This window comes from Phodopus roborovskii, unplaced genomic scaffold (assembly GCF_943737965.1).
Source record: "Phodopus roborovskii unplaced genomic scaffold, PHOROB, whole genome shotgun sequence".
Taxonomy (NCBI): Eukaryota; Metazoa; Chordata; class Mammalia; order Rodentia; family Cricetidae; genus Phodopus; species Phodopus roborovskii.
In genome coordinates, this window is record NW_026125675.1 from 2,072,878 (window position 1) to 2,100,388 (window position 27,511).

Genomic DNA, 27,511 nt, shown 5'->3' on the forward strand with positions numbered 1-27,511 from the left:
GAGTTACAAATGGTTGTGAATCTCCATGTGGGTTCTGGGAATCAGACCTGGGCCTCTGGAAGACAAGACAGTGCACTGAACTGCTGAGTCATCACTTCAGTTCCTTGATATATGAAACAATCTTATTTTATATACCAATCCCAGTTCCCTCTCCCTCCCATCCTCTCATGCCATCCACCGACTCTTTCCTATCCCCCCTCCCCCCCCCCCCCCGGTCCACTCCTCAGGGAGGGTGGGACCTTCCATGGGGAGATCATCAAAGTCTGTCATATCATTTGGAGCAGGACCTAGGCCCTCCGTGTATCTAGGCTGACAGAGTATCCCTCCCAGGAATGGGCTCCTAAAGTCCATTCATGCACTGGCGATAGATACTGGTTCCACTGCCAGAGGCCCCATACACTGCCCAGTGTTGTGAGATATCCACTCCACCGGCACCTATTGCACTGACCATGAGTGTTTGGGCATGGTCACAGGTGCAGACATGATGGAGAAAGGCTAGGTCTGGGGTCCCAGACCCCAGCTCATTCTCTTGCTTCCTAATTGGTTTCAGAGAGTATCTGGCAGGAACTTGTGGTGGTCATCTGTTTCATGTATAAGTGAATTATTCCCAAATAAACCTCACTTAACCTATACTGAGTCCAGTGAATCTTAATTCCCATGCATTAGCCCAGGCCTCCTAACTGACACCCATGTTCATGAGGTCAGATTTGGTCCTATGCTGGCTCCCCAGCTGTCAGACTGTGGTCAGCAAACTCCCACTTGGGAAAGTCAGCTGTTTCTGTGGATTTCCCTAGCCTGATTTGACCCCTTTGCTCATCCATCCTCTCTCTCTACAACTAGACAACTGGATTCCAGGAGTTGAACATGTTCTTAAGGATGGACTGCAACCCAGGAGTGTAAAGTAACTAGACCTTCTATCTCATCAATGCTGCTCTGGGAGCTGGTTAAAAAAACAATCCAATCCCTGGACATGGTGATGTTCTTGTGCTACCTCACCTCCCAGCTTCATGCTGACCTTTTGATTTCACAATGACTACTACCTTCCAATCTATGGCTGCTGGCTAGCTTTGCAGGTTGGAGCGATTCTTTCAGCCTGAAACACTTCACCTTTGTAGTGCTTGTAGTGCCTCATCCCCATGTAGTTTAGGTAGAAGCAGCTGCTCTGTGTTCATATCTACCCTCAGCTTAGCTCATACCCAGGGGACCCTGGATCCATATTTAAATTGTATTTATCCATGTCCATTCTCCCCTGCTTCTCTTGCACATATACCATCACCCTTAAGCTCAGCCAAGAACAAGCCTTGATGTGATACTATAGGTGGTTCCCTGGCCCTGGATTTCATAAGAGCAGGATGAGGCAAGGCTGTGATGTCTCTTTCGGCCCTCAAGCTCAGTTTGCTAGTTTGTTAGCAACAGGCTTTCATGTATGGCATGAATTTATGTATGGCGTTGAACTCCTGATCCTTTTGCTTCCACCTTTCGAGAACTGGGACTACAGGTGTGTTGCATCACATCAAGCTTCAAGCTCAGTATTTTTGTTTGTTTTCCAAGACAGGGTTTCACTGTGTAGTCCTGGCTGTCCTGGAACTCAGTAGACCAGACTGGCCTCTGCATCCCCAGTGCTGGGATTAAAGGCATGTGCCACTACCACCTAGCTCAAGCTCAGTGTTTTAAGATCTGCACCAAGGCACTTCTGATATATAAATCTTTTTTTAAAGGATTTATTTTTAATTATGTGTATGTATATGTGTCTATGTGAGTGAGATGACCACAGAGGTCTACTCAATGAAGATGCTGGAAACTGAACTCTGATCCTTTGTAAGAGCAGTGTACTTTTAACCAGTGAGTCATCTTTCTGGCCATGCATATTCCTTAAGTTCCAGAGTGGTATGAGACAGCACAGGGAAGAAGGAGGAAGGGTAGCCCCATGGCTATAGGAATAGTGTGCGAAGAACCTTTGCACTTCTGCCAGGCTGTGTCCATGTCTGCACAGGTCTCTCCATTGAACAATTCACCTCTGCTGACCCATGCCCCCCTATCCCTGGACATTGCTCCCTCGGCTGCTATCTAAAGGATAATGTATTGTTACTTTTCTTAGGCTGGAGGCAGGCTAGTGGAACTTTCACTTGCTCTGCTCTCTTTATTGACAAGATACCCTCAACAAAGCTTAAACCTTGGAAGTTGTGGACCCAATGAGGATGTGCTCCCAACCCAGCTGGTCTGAGCTGGGCTCCATCTGGGGCAGGGAAGGGTCTGGGTGGGAGAACATAATGGATATCACACACCAGGAAGTGCTGCTGTGGAGCTCAATAGTGGTGTGAGCACCAAGAGCTTCTCAGAGGCCTTCTACACTGGGCCTGCACTCAGGCATCAGCATGTACCGAGTACAAAGATCTAGTTGCACAGCAGCACTGGGTCCATAGGAAGCAACTTTTGGTACCAAAATGGCTGAGAAAGAATGGCAGCACTGGAGAGATAGCCCAGTGATTAAGAGTGTGTATTGTTCTTATAGAGGACCCAAGTTCAATTTCTATTACTCAAGTTGGTCAGCTCACAGCTGCCTTTAACTCCAGAGGACTGTCTTTGATGTCTGAAGGAACCTGTACTTATTTATCCACCCACCCACACATAATTAAAAAAAGATGCTGAGGAGACATGTCCCCACATCTCTCCTTTCTGTAGCTCAAACACGAGGGACCTGGAGAAGCATGGAGGTGGTATACTTGTTACTTTGAGCCTGCTGGCACCTAGACCTGAGCTCTGGCTATAGGCCAGGGTTGCCTTATCTCCAGGCTTCCTTAGCCTTCTGCCCAGATCAGTATTCAACCAGATCACAGATGTACCACCCAACAGGCTGCTGAACTGCCAGGGTCAATAATTCTACTTCTTCCTCTTTGGAGGCTTAGCTTGTGTACAAAGGTAGATTTGGTCCTGCTACATACAGCTGACATCCTGGGGCCTCCTGAGCTTATATTAGACTATAGAGGCCTTTACCTTGGTCTGTCTCTTAGTAGAATAGGTGACCTGGCAAAATCAGCAACAAACGCTCACTCAAGAGGCCCCTCAGCCTTGGGCACCCTGTGGTGTACCTTGCACTGGAGTCTTCCTTAGGAGGGCAATTGAGAACCCCTCACCTATGGGTCTTGGTAATATAATAAATGGCCTCCAGTGGCTCAAGTGGACCTTGGGCAGGTCTCAGCTCCCCTTTCCAAAGGTGCAAGACACTCATGACAAAGAGGTAGATACAGGTGGTTATTTCAAAAAAAGTCTTTTAATTGTTCAAAATAGCACAAAACAACATCGCACTATGGTAATATTGAGTCACAGGGGTTACTCTACAATAGATGAATGGGGTAGTACTGTTCTCAGAAGAGAAATCAAAGGGTGCTTGGGAGAAGGGATAGGGGAAACAGAGGGGCAAGGCGAGAGGGCTCCAACTTGACTAAACATGACATTTTCCACAGAGAAATATGATACAATACACTAGAGGCCCCAGGGGGTATGGGCCTGAGTGGCTAAACACATTGGCTGTCCATTTCTAAATCCTTCAGTAACTTGCTTGCAAGCATTATTCACCGCCTAAAACTTGGGTCCTGGAGAGAAAAAAAATCCAGAGCTTGGGGACAATGCTTTGAAATTTATTACTGAGCTTGTGTCATGTACCTAACCCCAGCCTCTGTGGGATATATGGCATACCCCTTCCCCTTCCTGGGCTGCCTTCAAAGTGGCCAGGTCCCATCTGTTCCCTGTCCCTGCTTTATTGTTCAGGGTCAGTCTCTGCAAGTGATGGTGATGAAGGTGGACTCCACCTTCAAACGCAAGCCTCTATATGTCAAGTGCTAACCCACAGGGAATAAAGGTTCAACGTCTTACACTGTTCCAAAAGCAGGCAGGATCTAGCAATAGGAAAACTGGACAAGGCAGTGTCTACCAGGTCCTACCCAGGACACTCAGTTTCTCTCCTGCCCTAGCTGCTCTCTCAGCTTTTTTTTCCCAGAAAGATCCCTGCCAATGATTAGCCAAGGGGGGGGGGAAATGGAAGAAAAAAAAATACGATACACATTCTGTACACAGCTAACAAAAAGGGATAAACCCCCACACACTAAGGCTAAAATTACAATAAAAATGTTAACTTCATTAATTTCAACTTAAAAAATACAACAAATGCAGCAGTTGGTAATGTGGGCCCCCAGGCTCAAGCAAGGTGGGCCAAAGCCAGGATCACTGGGGGCCACTCTGTGCCCATTGGGAGGATTTCACAGCCATTGCTCAGACCACCCAAGGCTCCTTCTTTCCCCTCATCTTTTTTGTAAAGAGGGAGATGTGTTAAGTGGTAGCACAAAGGCCTCTGAGATGTGTTAAGCTTCCGGTGGTTCCACTGGGCAAGACAGATCTGACTATACCTGAAGAAGGGATCGGAGTGGGCTGGAAATCAAAAGGGTAGCAACAGAACAAAATAGAACCAGACAGACACCCAGGATGGGGCACCGGCTGGAGAAAGCCTCCGAGGGAAATCAGGGGGCACTCCTCTCCCCTCCAGCCCTTGGCTGCCTCTCAAGGCCAAGGGTGATGAACTACAAACAAGTGCAGGCTTAAGTGTGGGTACTACCTCCTTTGTTTTCAGCTTTAATATCTCTTCCCAAAGTCTCTGAACTGTACAGTCATACTGAGCTCAGGGAGGGCACCAGGTGGAGAAAAGGAAGGAGCACAACTTGAGCTCATTTGCTTACTCGCCGCTCTTTCCAATCTGCCTTCTGTTCCTCCCAACATCAATGATAAAATGTGCTTTCTTTATTGTAAAAACAGAAGGAAAGGGTGAGACTGAATGATAGCCAGTGGCTGGTGAGGGTGAAGTGCAAAGGCTGGGTGGGCAGGGTGGGAGGGTGAGCTGGGCCCTATAGGGCGTTCCTGAAGCAGAGGGGTCTGGAGGATCCAGATGCTGGCCAGCTTCCTCACTGGCCATCAGCCTTAGACTTCTTTGGAGCAGATTTCCTTACATAAGAAAGGAGAAACAATTATAGAGGGTCTCAGGACCCTATGTGAATATAGTCCCAGTAAGTTTTGATAAGAGGTGAAGCCTATTTCTACCGTAAGTAGCCCCCACAGAAAATTCCTGAAAGATACCCGATGCTTACATTTCTGGAGACGACATGGGCCGCTTGCTGGCTGGCTTGGTGCCCGAGCTGTCTTTACTGGTTTCTGAAAGGAATGGAATAGACAGTGAGCAGCCCAGCAAAAGGTAGGGGACACTTGGGTGTACCCTACTTAGCATGGTCCTAACTGCCCATGTCATCCTTTGGGACCCTGATCTTTCTTTGCAGGACAGGAGGCAAAAATTCTTTTGGCTCAGCTTTTGCCCTCAATGCCCCTCCTCAGACAAATGCTTCTTAGAAGCTGACTTCAGCCTAGGCTATCCATTTTAGGACCTTGGGTCATTCTGTTCTTGGGCCTAACAGCTTTCTCACTTTTTAGACACCCCAGAATATCTTCTGTGCACCCCCAAGCTCAAGAGGCTCCTCTATAACACCCTACACTCTTAAATCCCAATTTGTAGCCTCCCTAATCTAGCTAGGTATCCTTAGCTCTCCGTGCCTTTCCTAAAAATTGTCACAAGAGGCTTATGAATACTTACCTTGCAACCACCTCACTTGTGTAGCGGGGCCGTAGCCCTTTTCATTGCGGGCAGCAATGCGGAAGATGATGGCAGGCTTGGTGGTGTAGTCAATGTGGGCATTGGAGAGGCTGGAGGACTGCACGAGGCAGGAAGGGCTAGGCCCACAGTACACTCGCATGAAGGCTAGCTGGGCTGGGGTAGAGCTCTTGGGCTCACCACCAGCCTGTGAGCTCTGGATGGCCAGGTACACAGAATACTCGATGATCTTGCCGGAGGTCACAGACGGTGGCTCCCAGGTGAGGTGAGCACCATCTGGGCTCTAGAACCCAGGACATAAAGTCAAGTTTTATCTTCTTCAGCCACTATGGCTTCAGCCCAACCTGTCTGTGCCCAGAGCAAGAGGGCTAGAAGTTTCTAGAACTGCTAATACCCCATAAACAACATCACCCAACACAACAGATATTCCAGGGGCTAATGAGATGGCTCAGCAATATGGTAAAGGTGCCTACTGCCAAGTCTGATGACTGAGTTCAATCCCTGAGACCCACACGAGCTCCTCTGACCTTCACATGAGCACTGGGGCACAGCTACACCCATACATACTCACACAAAATAAACAAAAAAGCAATAAAATTTAACCAAAAAGAAAACTCAGATATTCCACATCAAATTTCAAAAGATTTAAAAAAAAGAGCCTTTTAATAACCCCCAACCCATCACCTAATCCATAACTTGTGACTAAGCTTCTTGGTGTCTCAGTTTTTACATTTGAGAATAGGATTGAGAATAGGACCCAGACCTCCCTGGGATTTTCAGAATTCGATAAAAGATTTATTAGTGAAGAGTCTAGCACATAACCTCTGTCTTCTAAGGGTGAGTGTGGCTACCTTGGTCCAGCCACCTGCTGGCTCTGTTCTCATGTATCTCCTGAAGGTAAAGACAGCAGACTAATAAGGAACAGAAAGGCAGTCCATAGAAAAGACTCACCTTGCTGATTTTAATGGCACAAGGAGCCCCCGGGAAGCCAGGTAGACATGTCTTAAAGGCTGAGATCTCACTAAAGGGCCCCCGGCCACAAGCATTGATTCCAGCAACACGAAATTTATAGGCAGTGCCTGGCTGTAGCTCCTGCTTCTTCAGCTGGTTATAGTCTGGAACTGTGCCTGAGTCATCCTAGGTTAAGGAAATCAGGAAAGAAAATGCCACAAGGCCTGTAGTCAAAAAGAATGCTTTATAAACTAGGGAACAGTTCAGGGCTAGAGTGCTTATCTGGAATGGCCAATGTCCCAGGGGACCAGGGGTGCAAGACTTCCATTCAGTGATGGCTACCCCTTTATAGCAAGGCCCTAGGGATGTGGTGAGGTTAACTTGGTGCTGTTAGGAGAAGAATCAAGTTTTTACTTTTTTACTCTCTGGGGAGAAGGTTTCTACCTGGCTGTCTTCCTATTTCCTAATTGTTCAAGTTACACAAGGGTAGAAATCTCCTGTGAGCCCCCAAGCAAAGTAGTAAAGCTAATTTTGTTCCTATGTTGTGTCACAGGCAGGGCAGGATCCACCCCACCATCTAAGGGTGCCAATTACTGGGTATACTTACATCTGACTGAACAGCATCATCTGGTGGCAGAAAATAGTGTGTTACCATTACACTGGTACCCTTAATGACCCCTACATCAAACCACTGGTTCTCCTTTTTCACAGGAGCCTTGCTGGGTGGAGGTGGCAAGTCTGGTTTCTGAAGAACAGAAATGAGATGACATCAATCAAGTCCTTGAGGCCCAAAGGTAGGGTTGCTCCTATCCCTTGGGGCCCATTGCACTGAACTCACCACACCCAGGGACTCGATGCCATTGGCCACTTCAGTCAGGGTAGCTGCAGCCTGCATCTTTGCTGGGCTGGCTACAACAACAGGCTGGGGAGCCACAAATGTGTTAGATGGAGCCAGGCCTGGGAAGAAACAAAAGTATCAGAGGGGAGGTTCTGTGTTGAGCCAGAACCTCCTACAACCCTCCACGCCACCCTTGCCACAGTGTTTATCTCTATCAACAATTTACCCCTGCCCAAAAGCATCCCAGCTTACTCTCAGTGGCTGTTGAGGGTAGCAAGGCCACAGTGCTAGGGACAGCACTAGCTAGCTCGTTGAGGCAGTTGCTCTCAATGGATGGGTCATTGAGACTGTCAGCTGGGGCCAGAGCCTCAGTAGGTAGGTGGTGTTGCTGCTGTGCTTGAGCTTGAGCCTCTTGGAGCTGTTGCTGCTGCTGCACCAGGGCTGCAAGTTCCTGCTGTGTCAGCACAATGGGTATTGTGGTAGCCTGACCCTCTTGGCCCTCAGCTGAAAGGTGACTCAGTTCTGCTTGCGTCACTGTTGCTGCTGCTTCAGATGTATCCATGGGTTCCCCAGTGCCTGCTCCAGGACCAAGAAAACGAACATTCAAACTGAGTATCAGTATGCCTTGCCCAATGGATAGTTCCTGAGACTTTTGTTTTTCCTTAGCTTTTATCTTGCTTACACCTTACTACAACCTCACCACCGAGCCCCATGTCTTCTTTCTAGGACCACCTATCCTACATAGGCCTCCCTTGAGGTACACTATGTACTCTCATAGGAAGCAGGTCTTCATCTTAAGTTGTTCCCATATGGTGCCTTGGCCCTCTGTTAGACTGTCAATTATCCCAAGGGGCCTATCCTTCAAAGCTTTCAGCTGATACCTACCCATAACAGCCTGCTGTGCAGCCTGGAGCACAGCCTGGATGGCCAAGGCTTGAGCTTCTTCAGTGGCTGCAGCCTGGGCAGCTGCTTCAGCTGCTGCTGTCACAGCCAGCTCCTCTGGGGTGAGCCCTGTTACCATAAGGGTGGTGGTACCCGCCTGGGCCTCAGCCATCAGCTCTTGGGGAAGTGATAACTGATCTACTTCAGACTGTGTGGGTGGGGGTGGCTGAACCACTACAGTGGCCACAACAGCAGAGCTGGTAGCCTCCTGGCCTGAAGATGGGTCCCCAGTGCTGCTCAGATCCACGGCGGCCTGGAGCTCAGGGGTCTGGGAAGCTGACAGGACCTCGGAGGACTCCCCCATCAGGGGGGTGGAGGCAGACTGCAGGAGTTGCCGTGGTGGCAGCTGCTGGCGAGGCCCTGGTGAGACCTGGAGTTCCTCTGGGGGCTGCAGGATGTCAACAGCAGAGAAGGGCATGTCAGAAGTTTCTGTGTTGGCTATGGTCACTGTTATCGTGGCTGGGATGGGGACTTCGGAAGTCAGAGCCCCTGGGGTCTCAGTCAATGATGAGATGTTCTAGAAAGGGAGAGAAGCCCCCGTCAGAGGGAGAGGGGAGGAGACGGAGGCTAGTATTAGGCAGCGGGGGTGAGATGAAAAACTAAATGGCCTTTGTTTTTTCCTGTAGGCCTATGGTATCATCCACAATAGGCTGGCCACCTTTAACACCATGCTAGCTAAATGTAGATGAGGAAGGTGGGTCAAGGGGTATCAAGTTTCAACTCATGCTCAGAGAGGCTTCACTGTAGAGACAAATGATAGAAAACAGCCTAGATAGAAACCAGCAGCAGAGATAAAGCAGCCAGGCATCTCCAAGGGACTGTCTGCCTCTTAAGCACCAAGACTGCCCTTTTATGGTCTGGAAGAACCAAGGAACAATACCATGTCTGGTACAAGGGTGACATCTGGTGTCCATCTCTGGAACAGCACAAACAAAATGCATAGTGGTCAAAAGGCCAATAAGGGGACCTGGGAAACTTACCGGAACAGAAGGACCTGGCACTGGTGTAGACTGTGTCACAGTGGTCACTGCTCGTGGCAGAGTGGATGACACAGTTGTTGTGATACCACTGCTGATATTTGCGCTGTCACCTTGGGTGCTCACCACTTCTCCCTGGTCACTGGCAGCTGGTGGAGGGTCTATGGGTGTCAAAGGAGGGACTAGTTGACTTACAGTTGCCTTTACCACCAGGTTTCCTAGAAACCACCCACTCCACTATAGCTAATACAGTCAGAATATTTGTACCCTACTATACTGGATACTTTCACTTACCTTGGTTTGAGCTCATGTTAGAGGTGACAGTGGTGGCTGTGTGTGTGGTGCCTGTCTCGTGGGTCTCACAAGGAGGGTTGGAGCACACCCTCTGTGTTGGGAAAGAAGCCAGCAATGTGGTACCAGCCTGGGAGGTGACGGTAGGTACTGCTACCACCTCTACGCCAGACTCCAAGGTTCCATGAGAGGGAGTGGCATCAGGAAGCAGGGCACCCACACTGACTGACATAGTGGTGCCAGTGGAAGTGGTCTGGTGTGTCTCACAGGGACGGCCACTGGCAGGCTGTTGTCCACCGTCAGGCTGGCCTGCACCTCCATTTGATGTGGCAGTGGTGGCTGTGTGTGTGGTTCCAGTTTCATGAGTCTCACACGGTGGATTGGAACATACCCGCTGGGCACTGCCTGCATTGGAGGTAGTGGCAGTGTTGGTGGTGCCCGTCTCATGGGTCTCACATGGTGGGTTGGAGCAGACTTGGGTCACGGTAGCCGAAGGGCACAGTAGTGCCTCCAGAGCTGTCACAGTCATGGTGCTGCTGGGAGAGCTTGCCTGGAGGCTCTCATATGTAGATGTGGGGATCAAGCGTGCTGTACCAAGCTCCCCAGTACCCATAATAGACAGGGCTGTGGTTGGAGTATTGGTTGTGTAAGTATGATATGTCTCTAGCTGGTGGCCTTTAGGCATGTCCTTGCTGCTGGGGCCACTCAGCCCAACTCTAACACTTGGAAGGGCTAGCTGTACAAAGGCAGGGCTATGGCTCCCAGCCTCCAGTGCCACACTGGGCCTGAGCAGTGGGCCAGCTGGGCACGGAGCTCCTGTAGCCTGCACAGTCATGGTACTGTTGGTAATATTGGTCTGTTGTATTTGGCACTGAGGCTTCACAGTACCCTGGGTTCTCTCCAGTGACCCAGGAGCCACAGTGATCCGCACTAGAGTGGGATTGCTAGAGGTACGACGAGTGTCTTGCTGCTGCCCAGTGCCCATGCTGGACATTGCTGTAGTGGCAGTGCTGGTGGTGCCTGTCTCATGAGTCTCACAGGGGGGGTTTGTGCAGCCGTGCTGCCCAGCCATGTTGGAAGTGGCTGTTGTGGCAGTGTTGGTAGTACCTGTCTCATGGGTCTCACAAGGGGGGTTTGAACAGACACGGACCACATTACCATTCTGTTGTCCCACAGCTGAGGTCACAAGAGAAGCAGCTGCTTCTTGTCTGTCACAAACAAACTGAACCTGGGTAGGCTGAGTATGTCCTCCAAGGTTAGCCACGACAGTGGTAGTAGCTGTATTGGTGGTGCCTGTTTCATGGGTCTCACAGGGTGGGTTGGAGCACACCAGTGTCACAGTGCCAGGCTGTACATCACCCTGGCCTGAGTCAGCGATGGTGACTGTTGCCGTTGGCTGCTCTGTAGTAGGTGAGGCCAAAATGGATACAGGAAGATCATGTACAGGCTGGGCCTCAACCCCACTGGGTGCTGTGATCAGAGTCACCTGGGTAGGCTGGGAGACAGGCTGGGGGACACAGTAGAACAGAGGAATTAGTGCCTGAACTATGTGATTTCTCATTTACCTCTCCTACTATCCTCTGCTTACCTGTGCTGGCTGGGACCAATAACTCTGCTAACTAGCTTAGGCAAATTTAAGATTCACTTGCCCCATGATCTCAAAACAATGACTTACTAAGAGACTAAGATGGAAGGGATATGGGCAGAGCTGGGGCAGGAAAGGGGGTTGGCCTATTTGCTGGTACCAAGGCCAGCAATAGATTCCTTATGTACTTCTTGTCCAGTTCGAGAGAAAACACATGTCAAGAGGACAAATACTATATGCACATAATTCATTACGAGGTCATAGTGTCTGCAAACTAGACATAGCTCAAACAAGATAAGCCACTGGGAAAGACTCAGACACAGATCACACCAGGTGTGAAGAAACTATCACAGCTATACAGGGATGCAGAACAGCATCTGGAAAGAGGAGAAAGGCCAAAATGACCCGTGCATGTGGGAGTGCTGCTGTATGGTGGTACATCCTTGGAACCCACTTACCTGCATTGTGATTGTGGGTGTGGTGAGCCCACCAGCAGCTGTCAGCGTGGTCTGTGCAGCTGACACTGTGATGGCAGTAGGGTTGATCACCTGGCTTGAGAGAGTGGCAATGGTGCCCAAGGTGGTGATAGGTGTGGCCAGAGAGGCACTGGTGCTATGGGCCCCAGCTCCTGCAAGGCTAGTAGAGACAGTGCCTGTCACTGTGCCTAGGGTTGTGACACCTAATGGGAGGAAGAAGCAGAGGTATTGCTACCACTTTCTATCTAGCAACATGTCTGAGGAAAAGGCTGGGGAATGGGAGCTCTGCCATGAAACCACCAAGGACAGAAGGCTCTGCAGGGAGCACCTGTCACCCTCCCCCAGCCACTGCCAAGAACCTGGCCAGTGCGATACACACCTGTGGTGCCCTTAACAACCAATGTGGTGACAGCAGGCTTAACGGCAGAGACGGTAACAGGTGTGACCAGGCGAACACCACCCATGGGCATAGTGCGGAGGATGGTGCCTGGCTGTCCAGGGGCTCCCTTCAGCACCACCTGGAACATCAGAGCAAAGAGCCACCAATGTCACTTTCAGGTTGATGGGACTATGTTTCCCCCTTTCAGACCTGTTAGGAGGACACATGTGGTCTGCACTAGACTGAGGTGAAAAGGGGGCATGTGTGCCTCACCTGGGTCACTCCTTGCTGCCCATGACCAGTAGCAATCTTGGGGACAGCAGTGATGATTTTGGCAGGTGCTCCTGTTCCAGAAGTCATCACCTTGGTGGTGATAATTGTGATGGGGGACTTAATGCCAGGACTGCTGGTAACACCTGCATAAAGGGAGGGTCCAGAGAAAATAAGCTCTGTGAGAGCTTCACATCTTCTTGATTTACACTCACCAGCAAGGGTCTTTCAAAAGCTGTATGTTAGCTGGGCATTGGTGGCGCACACCTTTAATCCCAGCACTTGGGAGGCAGACGTAGGCGAATCTCTGTGAGTTTGAGGCCAGCCTGGTCTACAGAGCGAGTTCCAGGACAGACTCCAAAGCAATACAGAGAAACCCTGTCTTGAAAAACAAACCAAAACAAAACAAAAAATAAAAAAAGCTGTATGTTTACCTGTGGCGCCTGCCTGGGTGATAATGGCTGACATGGGAATGGTCTTGATGATGGTAGTTGTGCCAGGTTTGGTGGTGCTGGGAGAGACACTACTGATGCCCAGGATGGTAGGCTTGGTCCCTGCCCCACTAGCCTGTGTGGTGGTGATGATGGTTGTGGGCTTGCCATCTGCTGATGTCACCAGCTTCAGGATAGTCCCTGCTGGCAGAGGCCCTTTGGTCTGAAAGGGAAAAGCTGTGAATGAAGACAAACTACTGCCAGAAAGAAATAGGTGTAGCTACTCTAACTCAAAGAATATTCTGAATACTGTGGGTGCTATGATATTAGCAGATCTTTGATCCACTTATGCTCATGGGACCTTCTGTCCTTATCTCCCAGTGCCTATTCATCCCTATAGGCCTACAGTTTAGGGATGACTTCTAAGCTTCTTCTAAGGTAAGAGCTCACCTGGATAATCTGAGTCACAGGGCCTGTAGAAGCTTGGCCTGTGACTGCTGAAGTCTGAACTGGTTTGGTCTGGACCACTGACATCACTTTTCCCAGATTGGAAATCTAAAAAGATAAGAATGGAGCAAGCAGGCAGTGATATGGAACCAAACAAGGGCATGGTCTGGGCTAGTACTATACTGGAGTTAGCCCAAGACAGCAAGTTACCAGTGGCATTCACCAAAGCCTGGCAGCTGTCACACACAGCCAGATGGTGCCTGTCACTCACCAGAGCACTGCCTCCTGGGACAGAGATGGGGCTCTTCACTAGGGTGATGGTCTTGGTGACTCCGCCAACCACTGTGGTCACTACCTGGGCTTGCTGGGCTACTGTCACAGTGCCTGATTTATGTACCGTGATGATAGGGCGGGTAGATGTGTTGGCAGCAGAGGAGACAGATGTCCCCACTTGGGCAGCTGCAGTCTTTAGCATTCGAGTGGCTGGGTTGCTCACCTGGAAAAACAAAGATGAATGATGAGAATAGTGACAACATAATGGCTGTAGCTTTGATGGCCACCTGTCCACCTAGCTCGGTTGGCTGAGCAGCAAAAGAGCAGCCCGAACTCCCCCACAGGTCTAACCTAAGGTCGCACACAATTAAAGTAACTGCATGTTCCACAGCCCATGTCAGTACCAATTATAAACCAATGGCCTGAAGGGTTGGTCCAAAGCCTGGAACGGATGTCCACTGCTTGTTCAATAAGTCATCAGCCCCAGGGCTACAGGCTCAGAATCAGGCCTGGAAGATAAATGCTCACCATGACAGGGGAGGAGGCCACCTTCACAGTGGCTGGAAGAGTGGTTGTGCCAGGTGTCACAGCCACTGTCTTGACAATGGTGGTGCCTGCTGGGACACTCAGCACTGTGGGTGCCGAGGAAGGAGGGATTTTCTGTGTGGCAGCAGCAGCAGCAGCCAATGCAGCCATCCCACTCATCTGTGGGTTGCTGCCAATCACCTGTGGTAGGCATAAAGCATGTAAGCTGCAAGGGTTTCTATCTGCCACCTGCCTCCCAACTCCACGACCCTTTTAGAACCTGTCAGGGGAACTCAGTATCATCCCTTTGTTTTTCCCCTAATGCTGGCTCCTCTCTCTTAATGCAAGCAACAAGTAGGCAGGTGTTGCCAAGTGCCTTTTCTTGGGGGGGGGGGGGGTTCATGTAGCTCAGACTGGTGTCAAACTCATGAAAATAACTTTCAATTTCTGATCTTGCTTCAACCTCTCAAATGTTGGGATTACTAACATGTTAACACCACACACTTGGCTTATGTAGTCTTAGGAACTGAATTTAGAGCGCCGTGCACTCTAGGCAAGCACGCCACCAATTGAGCTATATCTTACAGCATCAGAGATTTTTAATCAACAGCATAGTCAAACTAGCCCTGGGGCATATGCTTGTAGTCCTAGCTACTCAGGATGCTGAAACAGAAAAGATAAGAGACTCTGATTCAAAAGTAAAAGCTGGGAGTGTAGTCAGTCTGTAAAATACTTCCCTAACAGAGTTCTTTCCCCAGTGCTGCAGAGACAAAGAAAGAAACAAAGCAGAGCCAGAACTGGAGATGTATCTCAGTACAAGAACACATGCTTAGCATACAGGCAGTAATGGGTTTCACATACAACACCCATCAATACCACCACTGCCGGGTATGATGCTTATAACTCCAACACTCAAAAGGCTGAGGCAGGACAATCTCTCTTAAGTAGTAGATAGCCTAGGCTACAGAATCAGACTGTCAAAACCCAAAACAAACAAAACCCTTGAGTTACATACACCTCATTCTTATAGGTCTGGGTCAAACCCAGTTAACCATATTTTCCCCTTGGCTTTCCAAATGAGGAAGTCTACACTGAAAATTCCCCAAGGAATTCGGAACATTAGGCCCCCTTGAGGCATTATTTTCAATGCATCAATACCTTACAAACAACAAAGGCATGTCGTGTACAGTGTGGGAGCTGGTGGGCTTCATGCATGCTAGGTAAGCATTCTATCAAATACGTTACATCCCTAGTCCCAGAGCAATTATATTTTTTAAAGATCACATGTGAACTCTGTTTATGCTACTGTGTTACCATAAAACCCCACTCAGTAACAGATTCTCACCGTCCCCTGGGCACTCTGTGTGGGTACAACCATTCGCACACTAGCAGGCAGGGAGGTCACAGTGACAGGGGCTTTTCCAGCCTGGCCAGCAGGCCTCATAGTAACCAGTGGAGTTCCTGTTGTAGCCTGAGGACCAGTCACTTTGAGAACAGCAGGAACACCTGATAAAAAAAAAGAAATTTGATTATCAGGAGGTCCTCTTCCACACATTATCCCGATACTCTGCCAAGTTTAATGACCTGTCTGTTCTTTATGTGTGGTTCTTCTATGTCCTCAACACAGTCCCTACCAGCAAGGCAGAGTACTCTTATCTCCTAATCCTCAATAAGCCAGAAGCTAAAATCCACCAATGAACAAAGCAGCAGCTACTACTTAAGCAATGAATGTCTCCAGTGACTAGGCTTACCTTGAGTCCTGGCTGCAGTGGGCACAGAAATAGAGCTGCCTGGTACTGTCGGCAAGACCTGGATGGTGGTAGTGCTTGGGGGTGCAGTGGCAGCCTGGGGCACAAGTGTGATGCCTACTTGGGTCAGTGGCTGTACAGTAGGTGCAGCTGCTGCAGGTGCAGGGCTCTTGGGAGGGTTGGCAGGCACAGATGGGACTGGATTGGGAGTAGGGGAAGTGGCCGTAGCAGCCGTGGCAGGAATGTCATATTTCTGGAGTTGCAGAAGGTAACTGTCGGCTGTTGCCACTGCACCCCAGCTAACCTCCAGTGAGTTAGTGTTGGCTCGTACAAGTTGTACTCGGGCTGGGGGTGGTGGTTTTTCTGTAATACAACAACACAACTGTTAAGATAGGGAGTGGAATGCTGGAGAGATGGCTCAGAGGTTAATTAAGAGCACTGACTGCTCTTCCAGAGGTTCTGAGTTAAATTCCCATCAACTACATGATGGCTCACAACCATCCGAAATGAGATCTGGTGTCGTCTTTTGGCCTGCAGGGATACATGCACACAGAACATTGCATATATAATAAATAAATCTTAAAAAAAAAAAAAAAAAAGATAGGAGTAGAGAGGCTTCAGTAGTGGGAATGGCAGTGGCCCGGCACTTACCTGTTTCTAGATACCACAAGTCCTTGCAGCAGACCTGGTTGTTCCAGGCCTTGCGATAGCCATCACGACCACTCCAAATGTACAAACGAGTATTGATGGCAACGGCACAATGACCAGCTCGAGCTCGAGGAATGTTGTCTTCCAGTGTATCCATCAGGATAGTTTCCCAGGCCATGGTATCTAGAGGTGCACAGATGCTGGAGGTCATACAAGACCAAAAACAAACAAACAAACAAACAAACAAAAAACAAACCAAAAACCTGCTTCCCCAACTCCCAAGTTGTCCTCTATTCTTTCATTATTAAGTATGGTTGAGTTACTGGAGCATCAAATTAAAAGTTAAGAAAAATAAGGCAAAACACCATAAAAATTATGGTGATGGGAAAATTAATTTGGGAGGCAGAGGCAGATTGATCTCCGAGTTCAAGGTTAGCCTGGTCTACAGAGTAAGTCCCAGGACAGCTAGGGTTACAGAGAAACCCTGTTGAGAGAGAGATGGAGGGAGGGAGAAAATTAAGCATAAACAAAGGCCCAACTCCTTGCACATAAAATAATACAAGAGATAGGAAAAGATGGACACAATATATGGAAAAAAAGCAAGTAAAGATCTTAAGAAAATGCATGCATCTTCAGTCAAAATAAGAGCAACCCTAAAATTTTTGGTTTTAAGATAGGTGTTTCACTATGAAGACCTGACTGGTCTCAAACTCAAGAGATCTACCTGCCTCTGGCTCCTGAGTACCAGGATTAAAGCCACATGCCACAGTAAAGAATGTAATACTCACTGTGTAGGGTATGAAATGACCTCCAAGATATAGTAAGGAAAAAGGGCTACTTGAACCTGTGTATGGTAGGCTAAGGTCCTAGAGCTATTGCCTACATAGAAGAGAGCATGCAACGGGGTACAAGAAACATCTCTTCACTGTATGTGCTTTTGCACTTGTGGATGTCAGGCATATATGAAGAACCTATTCAAATGAAAAGAGTGCTGCCTGAGAGCTCTCTATCCATTGGACACTTATGGTGAATTCTAGAAAGATCCATGAGCCCAGGTTTGCTCCTGTAAACTATAAAAATCTTCCAGGGCCACACCTACCCAACCCCTGGCCACTCTAAGCCTGAGGAGGTCATACCCAGGTTGAGACAAGCCAGCGTGTTGGTACACTTCCACTCCTTCTCGTGTGTGGCCACTTTGACATCATCCATGACAAGAGGCACCCAGCCACCAAATACATACATTCTGGGAGGGTGAAGGAAAAGCAAGAGAGGATTAAAGAGGAAGTTATAAGCTAGAGGCTATCTTTTTTTAACCCAGAATATACCCAGTTCTCCAGAAGGCCCCAGAAGTCCCTGAAGATTCATGAACCCATTTAATATGGCACTTCTTACCTGATGGTATAACTTTACAAAGAACTGTCATTTGAATGGCAGGAGAGTACTGTTTGGCTCATCTGAATCTCCACGAACCCTACACATTGGCATTCACAAAGAATGCTGTTTGTGTGAGGAGCTACAGCAGTCTTATTGGCCAAGGAAGGGTCTCAGGTTGAGTTACATGCAGTCCTTTCACCCTAAATCTGCCTTCTCTATGCTATAATAAGGTGGGAATGGGGCAGCTGAATGCTAGATCTGCCAGAAAGAAGTCTCCTTGGGATTAAAGGACAGCTGACAAAACTGACTTGAGAACAGGAGTCAGGGACAGCTCAGGACAGTGAAGAAAAGAACAGACACTCACTTGTTTCCTATGGTGGTTGCAGAATGGAGGCTTCGAGGAAGGGGTGCCACCCCACTAAGGCTGGGCTTATTCCATGTCAGTGTTTCTGCATCAGAGATGGAAAGAGATTACCTATGCTGGCTCAAACACCATAGTCCCAGGACTCAGGACAAACAGGCCTTAAACCAAATTAAAACTGCCTTCCTGTGACCATAAATCCCTTAGCAGGCCCTCCAAATTATTGTCCTAACAGCTAAGTTTCAGCATTTCTAAAGCTGTATGATCTGGCCAAGGTTTCTCCCCAAATGTACTGGGCACCTGCTATGAGGTAGTATTGCTCTCAGGGATGACATAAAGGTGTCAAGCTCACCGCAGCTTTTCCTTTATACTTCTACTCCCTGTAGAACACATTTATACTCATCATCTTAGCTCTTAGCAATGGGCAGATCACACTTTAGGAACTGAGATCTAGCCCCACCCAATCCATCACCTATAAAGCCAAAGAAAAAGGTATACTTTGGTCTATGATAAACTTTTTTTACTGTGCTAGCCATATCAGAATACACCAAACCACATACAGACTGTCCATTGAAGAGTTAGTAGGGACTCTATCCAAATTCAGAGAATTCCATTCTAAATAGATTGTACTTTCTATTTTTCTGAGCCATACTCTGTTTCCTATCCACCTACAAGGCTAAGGGGAGGACACTAGCTCCCCATGAGCCCTACCTCACCAGTCACTCAAGGCCAGCTACCCAGAAAACTGGCTTTGCTCTGAAGCTACTGGAATAGCAGCAGCTTCTTACCAATGTCCAGGGTCCAAAGGTCCCCTAGCCTGCAGCCACTCATCCCTCCATAGATCACCAGCTTGGATTTTTTGTTATCTTTCTCAGTGTAGACCACAGCAGTATGAGACTCCCGAGGAGGAGGCAGGACTCCATAAGTGATGGGGATATCCCAAGCAACCACTCCAGATCCTGGCCGCAGTTCGAGGATATATAAGTCATTCAAGTACCTGAGGAAGATCATTTATAGCAAGCCTTGAGCACATGCACCATAGGCTTTACCAGGTATCTCAGTAAATAGTAGATTTGTTAGAACATGAAAAACCAAAGGTGTAGTGGCGCACACCTTTAATACCAGCACCCAGGAGGCAGAGGTAAGCGGATCTCTGTTAAATTCAAAGTCAGCCTTTTTTTACAGAATGAGTTCCAAGATAGACAGAGCTGTACACAGAGAAATACTGTCTTGAAAATCAAACAAAAAAGGAACAAAGACCATAGAGCCCTTGCACCTGAAGAGGGGACTAACTACCAGAAGCTTACAAGGTTGAGTACAGTTGGAGCAATGAAGAGGTGTATATGTGAAGCTATGATGGTAGCCTCAAGTTCAGACTCAGTGGCAGGTCCCCTTCAGGATGTGTGCAATGCCAGTTATTATACTTGGGCCTCTCTAGAGCAAGGGGATGCCAAGCTTGGAACTACCTCCAGATAGTAAGGCCTTAGAAAATACCAATCAGGAAATGTGTAAGCAGCAGAAGTTGCAAAGGAAGCAACCAGGTCTAATTTCAGTCTGAGGGATAGGGACCAGTCCAAGGTAAAGCAGACTTCTACCTCTTGTCCAGCTTTCTCCTACAAGACCTACCCAAGGGTTCAGATTTCAAAGCAGGGAACTTCTTGAAATGGTACTGAATGCATTCTCTTACTGACGACCCAGCAAAAAGAAAAGAAACACGACTCTGTACCTGGGACAATTAGACCCACCCTAGAGTTGTTCTCCAGAAAAAGGACCAAACCTTACCTCGGAATGTTGTTCTTGGGGTCTTCACTATCATTGGCTAGACCCCCAAATAGGTAGCATTTGTTGCCCACAAGGGAGAAGCTGTGTCCAAGCCGAGGACATGGAGGAGGCCCATTTTTGGGTGTCTTGGCTTTCAGTCTCTTCCATTCCCAGCGACTGGCCTGCAAAATCAAGAATTAAGAAAATGACTCCTGAGGTGACAAGGCATAGGACAATTTGTGGCATAAGGAGAAGATGGTCTGGAGTGAGGGAGCATATTGCTGGAACATGCAAGTCCTAAGGAATTTGGTCCTGTTCTCTCAAGTGACACTGTTCAAGGTGAGAACAGCCTTGGTGGAGTTAACTGACCCATTCCACTCCTGCCTTAATCCTCAAACACTATGGAGAATCCCATGGAGGCTGAGGCAGTGTTAAGAACCCAGGCCCAAATGGGATCTATGTTGTTACCTGGAGTTCATAGAGGTCGTTGCTGTATTTCCCATATTCCACCATTCCACCAAATACCAGTAGGCGAGTACCATCACACACAAAGCCATAGGCTGCACACCCTGGAGGGATATCCCCTCTCACAGCTGGGATGAACCACTGGTTGGTCGCTGAAGAACAAAAGGAAACAAGTCAAAACATCCAGAAGCTTCTAGAACTGGAGCAACCCCCCCCCCCATTTTTCTTATTCCTTAAGTCTTGCACTCTCAAACTCCTAGTCTTCAAATGTAACCAAGAGAGGAGAGGCTAAGCTGGCATACTCTCCCTTAAGAGCACTATCACTCTAAATCTCAAGTCACTATAGCCAAGCCATCTGCAGAGCTCTGGTTTCCAAACTACTGCACAACTGCATGATCCTCATCAAGGTCATCTCAAAAGGCAATAAGTCACCAAACAAGATAATTCATCAGCCTCCAAGAATCTAGTAGTCCCTGACTTCCTTCCCCTACTGTTCACATGATCACAAACTTCTATATACCAAATACCCTTTAGGGCTTATGCTGCTCCTTTTCAGAGCCCATGATTCTCTCTCTGTACAAGTTAAGATAATCAGAGCCCATAGTGCACCTGTAGATGGTCCTAGAAACATCAATTGTTATGGGCTGATGCCTTCCCTCTCTATACACAGTTAACAGGGAACAGAGGTCATAGCTTGCTGGCCCAGAAAAGCATGAGGCAAGAATCAGCATTTGATGACCTCCCAGGCCTAGCTGTCTCTGCTTTGACTTCCCTATGGCCATGTCTCTTAGGTGATGATCCACAGGATCTATGGCAGTACCCTCCCCCAAATCAAGAATATTCTCAAGCCTGAGGTGGCAACTTCAGCAGAGCATCTGTGACAGAAACTTCTCAGAAGCCCCTCACACTTCTAGCTGGGGGTGAGATGGGGAAGTCACTGAGAAAGGGCAAATCACAACTCAGGCACCTCCTGGTTCCCCAAGGATGATACAAGGCAGTGGCTAAACCTTCAGCTGGGACAGAGCCCTTTCCTAGCTTGCCTGGCAGTTTGGTTTCACCTAGGCTCCTGTTTCTTTCACATCTACAGTGTCAAGGGTTCCACTAACGTTATAGGCAAACATGTTCTTCTGCCATGTCACATATTGAAATAAGATACTTTCTCTCCAAAATTTCTAAGTCTGGGGCCCAGAGGCAGATCTACTGCATGTACATGTCAGTCAGGTGAGATTTGAGGGCTGCAGGAAGGATTTCAAATTCAAGACCAGTCCCCCTACTAGGAGCTGATGAGAGGTTAGGTTATATTTTGGAGGTGATATAGCACGCATTTGTGAACCAGTCTTGGCTGTTCATCTGCTTCTTAGCCATACTGTCCACACAGGGAGGCAGTCATACCTCTACAAGTTAAGAAATAGATGTTTAATTTGGAGACCAATGTACTGAGAAAAAGAGGGTAAATGCTTGTTTTGCTTTTCCCTCCTTTATTCAGATGCATTTGGCAAACACCCCCCTCCCATGAGGCAAATCACAAGTTGGGAGAGATGGTCGTAAACAATCTGTGGAAGGAGTATTTCATCCAAGTTACAAATCTACCAGGAACCTCCAAGGAAGATCCAGTCCAGCTCTCAGTTAATAAAAGAAAAGAACCCAGAGCATGCTGCCTATAATCCCAAAATTTCAAAGATGGAAGTAGAAGTATCAGTTCAGGGTTATCCTGAGCTATAAAAGACCTTCTCTCAAACAAAAACACAAACAAAAGAAAAGACTCCAGTACCTAGAAAAGGAAAAGAGTAAAACCCAACAGGAACATGAACCCAATTCCGTGTCTGTCTCATGTATGGGCAGCCCCTCACTTAGCTGAGAATCCTTGTGTTAAAGGCATATAGGTAGTGAGTCATGAGGCAAGGGTTGGGTGAAAGCTAAATGGCAAATGGGATTGGCCTACAGCTTTCCCACCATGCTGATTCACTGACCAAACTGGCCAGGCAGATGTTAGCTAGCATGCTCCTGGCCTCCCAGAGGCCTATGAGACCTAAGAGGTTTAAGTATGGTTCTAGAATGTTTCTTCTGGCAAGGCAGAAGCCCTTCCTAACTCCCAAAAGGAGTCTGTCAGGGAGTTCCTGGTATGAAGATTAATTAACACCACCTCTCTTCATCTTGTCTATGAATCCGTGTTTTAGTGTATATGAATTCTTCTCTCCATCTTACAAATCTAATAGCTGCTCTCCCTTGCCCTCAAATACCCAGTGGGGTATCATGTAACCCAATTGCCGGGTCCCTCATTCTTGATATGTCCTGCCATGTCCCTGGTCCTCAAGCCTGACCCTCACCAAAAGAGAGGAACTGAGGAAAGGTGGTGAATTTTTACCTTCCCTTTTTTCAGCCCAATTCCATTTGTATCTTCTGTCTCCCAATCAGTATCTAGACTGATACCCATGCAACAGTGAATACACTGGAGTTCAAGGAATTCTCTTCCTTTCTCAATGTGATTGGTCACACAAAAACAATCATTTCTGATATGGCAGGCCCCATGCTGGAAGGTACAGAAGAGCCCCAGCCTCCTATTTTCCAACCAGTAGGTAGGCTCCAGTGATGAGAAGAAAACCAGGAAGAGCCTGGTACCATGCCCAACCTCTGGGAGCAGAGGAAGGGTGATGGAAGGACATATAATAAAGATTTCTCTGAGTAAAAAACATTTAAGCAAGAGCTTTAAAATGTAAACAGGCTATTTCCTAATGCAAAACTAACAGGCCAATCAGGAAGTGAGCCTGCTGAAGTGGGCCTAAAATAGATGGGGGAACAGAAATGATACCAATCTTAGTGAAATTTAGGATTGGGGTGGTGTTTTCCTATGATCCAAATTAAGAAATCAGTGGTATAGCCATTGCAAGAGATAGCTGGATCTCTGAGTTCAAGGCCAGCCAGGGTGGTTACACAGAGAAACCCTGTCTTGAAAAACAAAACACACACACACACACACACACACACACACACACACACACACACACACACACACACACACGGTACAGCAGTCCCTATAAAGGCTCACACTCTGGCCCACCTCAACCACTAGTTAGAGCAGTGCCCCTGAACTTGTCACTTCCCTTCTTGGACTACAATTTCTTCATGTATAAGAAGTACCTTTAGATATTTTCACCACCAACCCTTAAGAAGAATCTATGGTACAACTGGCTCAGTGGTATAGTACCTGCTCAAGGTTCTGTTCTACATACAAAGGGGAGTTGGTGTCAACCAGTATCTACAGAGGCAAAACAGCCTGGGAGAGGGAACAATCAAATACACCCAGCTTCAGCACAACATACTCCAACCCAGACTCTGGATCCTTGGGCTTGAGGCTTCTTGACTAATATAAATTGCCTCATGAAAATAAAATTCTTCCATGGACAAACTACAAACCTACCAAAAGACAATAAAGAGTCTCTCAGCCTGTGGTGACTGCCACTGAAGGGGCAAAGCCATGTACACATGCTCTCTCTAGTATACACAAACCCGGTTATTCCACTGGGTAACCCCTGGGTGAATTATATTCCACCTCTGCAAACTGAAGAGTTGACCAAGTACACATACACCATAGATCTTTTTCCTCTTTTCAAAGAGAAACGTTATCAGACTAGCCCACTGTATAAAGGGGTAAGGACCAACCCCACAATAGCAAAGTAATACAGGCAGAGGCATGAACAGATAATGGACTCAGGCCTCTTTGGAAACAAAACCAAGATAAGCAGAAGAGGCAGCTGTTGGGAAGGATGGGCAGTCAGGGAAGCACCAGGACTGTTAGAACTTGGAGCCTGCCAAATACATGACACATCCTGAGCCCATCAAAACAAGGGATACGCCTTTTAAGGTGAAGAACAGGGTAGCAGGGTCAGCTAGTTGCTCTCTCAAGTCACCTAAAAATGTTTTGAAAATTTGTTATTCTTGGAGGATTCTTTGCTGTAAGCTGATTTACGTCTTTACAAAATGGTAATAAATTAACACCAAAGTAGTCCATTGGTTTAAAAAACGAATGAATATGTAGAGATCCTGGGAAGCCAAGACAGAGGCCTCCAATGGACCTTGGAGCTGACTGTAATTAGGCTCCTGCCCTACTTTCTAAAATTGTATTTACCTACCAAAATTCAGTTTCAGGCTTTAGTAGAAGATAGTTGTTCCAGAGAAGAAGGTGCTGTTGCTCCTGTGGACCACATCTCTAAAAACAGCTCTACCATTCTACAAGTTGCACCCCTGCCCTTGGCCTTACCTTACTGGATAATTCTTGTCACTACAGCTGTCTGGCTGGCACAAGCATCACCAGCACCCCCTATCTTTCTACAGGGGCACCGAGAAAAACCCTACTCCTTGGAGGCAACAGGTGCAGAGACAAGGAACTCAGAGGGTCATGAACAACCCACTCATCATCTTGGAAGGGGGAAGAATTAGAGGTACAGAGGCAGGCCTTCACACTCAGCCTGGTTGATGAGGTGCTGGGGAGCTGCCAGAAGAATCTGGCTCCAACCCTCAATCCATGTACTACCCCAGACCATGATCTGCCTGCTTCTTACCTCATCAGACCAAGGAGGCAAGTGATGAGGCCAATAGAATGAATGGCCTTGCTGCACACTTGGTCCCAACCTCACACGAAGAGAAGGTGTCCAGGACAGCAAGGGCCCAGAAGGATGATGAAGGTATATGTAAGAAGCTAAGGAGCTGACAAGGAAGCCCTGTAGATTGCACCTCTTGCAATAGAGGGAAGCTTCTAGTCTACCACAGGCAAGGGGGCTGGCTCTATCTGGCCACCCCAGTATTCCAGGCTCTCACCTGGACACAACTGGCACATATTTCCAGCCTTAGCTAATCCCAGCACTTTTCCTTAGGGCAAGGCAAAGGTCCTGAAGACCTCTGGGCAGTCAACCGGCAACTCAGGACAATCTCCTGTACTAGATGTGAAGAAAGCGCTACCACAGGGGAAGGATGCGACAAAGCTTTCTGCCCTAAAGGCAGAGCAAAGGAACCAAGCAAGGAACAACATGTGCTTCCATAATGGAGGGGGCAGGGGCCAATCCGCAGATCAGCCATACCTGCAAACAGAGGCTCCTCCCAATTTGCAAGGGTTTGGGGAAGGAGGCAATAGAAGGGACTGTTAACCCTTTCAATCTCACTGGGAACTCACAGGAAAGGAGGCATTGAGCTCTCCGGCCTGCTTGGGGGAGGCGGGGAAAGAAACTCAGCTATTTAGGAATCACATTAGAAAAAGAAACAATTCGAAGAAAAAAAATACAACTCATACAAGTAATTACCCCCAACTGTGTGTGTGTACACGGGGGTGGGGTGGGGTGGGGTGGGGTGGTGGTGCAGCAAAGCCATCAGCATTTGCCACCAGAGACGTATTAGCCTGTTACAAGTCTGCCTCTTAAAAGAGTGCTTCCCTCTTTCTGGGTGCATAGAACTGATCTGTGATGTAGAAATGGTCTTTTCTCCTGAAGGAGCATGGGCGCTGGAGATGAGGACGAGCGCAAGAAGGGGGAGGATTCCGCCCGCGCCAAGAGAACACATCCGCTGCCGCGCCAGCCCCAGCCCGCTGGGTAACGGTGTACGTCTGAAGTCACCATCGCTGGCGACATCCCCTCCCCCTCACCAGTCAGACTAGAGGGCTTCTCTAAGTACCAAATGCAACCTTTAAACACAGGAGAGTCCGGGGGTGTAGGACGGGGGTTGAAAAACCGGGGAAAAGCAGATATGGCAAGCAGAGCAAAGGGGGGGGGGACACATCAGGGGAGCGTGAGAGAGAGATGAAAGGAGGGGAGAAGATTGTGAAGAGTGAAGGAGAGTTGAGAGGAGATGAAGGAAGGGAAGGCTTTGAGAACCCAGCGGGCTTACACTCACCAGTGTTGTACACGTGTAGTTCGTCCACTATTCCTTCGTTACCGCCGCCAAACACCACTATGAGTTCCTTGATAGCCACGGCACGGTGGCCGTGGCGCGGTCGGGGCACGGGACCCGACCAACCCACCACTCGCTTCCAACGGGGCTGAAGAAGCACCGCTGGCAAGCTGGCGGGCGACACAGCAGAAGCCATAGTTCCGGTTAAGGATGCAGTGAGAATAATTCACTGAGCGGGAGGGAGACCCTTAATTCTTCACACACCCCCTTTCGTCTAAGGCAGCTCTCACGGAGAAGCGGCTCTCTACACAGCGGTGGACGACTCCATGGAGGCCGCCATCTTAACTATCCTCCTTCCCTTTGGCTCTTCCCCCCCTTCTCACTCGGCTCGTCTCCTTTAAAGCTTCTCAAAACTGTGGAGCACCTACTCCCGAGAAGCTGGAGGTCACTGAGCGCCGCCGCTCTAACTATTTGCCCGGGCGCTCCCGCTTAGAAGCTGAGGCAAGAGGCTCTGGGAGCCGCCATCTTGAGACGCCTCTCTCTCCTCCCTTCCTCAGTCGTAGCCCTCCCCCGCCGGAAATGGCGGAGCCCCGGCCCGGTTCCCACACCCCCCAGTCCCCAGCACTGGCTGGCTTCCGGGGCGGGTGGAAAAGAGCCACAAATGCCGCGGTTGTCTCAACCCCGCCGGCAGTCACACCACAATTGTGGAAGCCGCCATCTTGAGACCGTTCTGCTTCCCCACCCAGCACTTAGTACAACCGCCGAGCGCGAAACAACCCCGACGCTCCTAAATAATAAAGTAGCGTCACAGGCTGGCGGAACCGGCTCGAACTCTTGGGTGCTCCGAGTCGTATGGCTCGTGAGGTTTCGCACCTCTCCCTTGAGTCCGCCTCTGCTGTTCAGGCTGCGCCTGACGCCCTGGGAGCCGCCATCTTGAGACTAGCTTCCCCTTCCCCCCTATTCTGTTCTTCCTGAACAGTTTTTCCACAGCAAACCAAACGCAAGGCAACGTCCAATCCTCTCTTCCCTTCTTATGACTCCTTCTCACAGGAGCCACTCGAAAGAGCAGGAGTTAGGCCCCGAAGTGACAACTGTACGGCAGGAGCGGTAACGGCAGGACGGTCATGCCTCCTCCCTGGGAGCCGCCATCTTGTGTGAAGAAGCAACAACTAAACATGGCGGCGGTCGGGCGAGGGGGCGGAGTCAGTACACGTCATCGCTCCCCCGCTCTCGCACGTCTCC

The 27,511-nt window shown here is 48.6% G+C and overlaps 1 protein-coding gene across 4 annotated transcripts; it reads right to left on the reverse strand.

Annotated features, from left to right (window-relative positions):
* Window positions 1-3,252: 3,252 nt before the first annotated feature.
* Window positions 3,253-27,449, reverse strand: Hcfc1 (host cell factor C1). Of its 4 annotated transcripts, none has more exons than XM_051178330.1 (26): window positions 26,273-27,449; window positions 20,396-20,544; window positions 19,949-20,109; window positions 18,955-19,163; window positions 18,170-18,254; window positions 17,568-17,674; window positions 16,435-16,614; window positions 15,787-16,146; window positions 15,381-15,541; window positions 14,039-14,236; window positions 13,509-13,733; window positions 13,241-13,345; window positions 12,794-13,013; window positions 12,363-12,505; window positions 12,090-12,228; window positions 11,693-11,913; window positions 9,653-11,156; window positions 9,362-9,519; window positions 8,325-8,769; window positions 7,692-8,018; window positions 7,440-7,558; window positions 7,209-7,346; window positions 6,602-6,787; window positions 5,633-5,933; window positions 5,136-5,199; window positions 3,253-4,992 (listed from the first exon to the last, which is right to left on the reverse strand). In XM_051178330.1, exons 1-26 carry the CDS (start codon window positions 26,463-26,465, stop codon window positions 4,953-4,955), a joined length of 6,138 nt encoding a protein of 2,045 aa, XP_051034287.1. In that variant the 5' UTR covers window positions 26,466-27,449; the 3' UTR covers window positions 3,253-4,952. The 4 variants fall into 4 exon arrangements, with proteins under 4 accessions (XP_051034287.1, XP_051034285.1, XP_051034284.1 ...); XM_051178328.1 differs by having other exon boundaries at window positions 7,692-8,015; window positions 8,325-8,898; XM_051178327.1 differs by having other exon boundaries at window positions 8,325-8,898.
* Window positions 27,450-27,511: the final 62 nt, after the last annotated feature.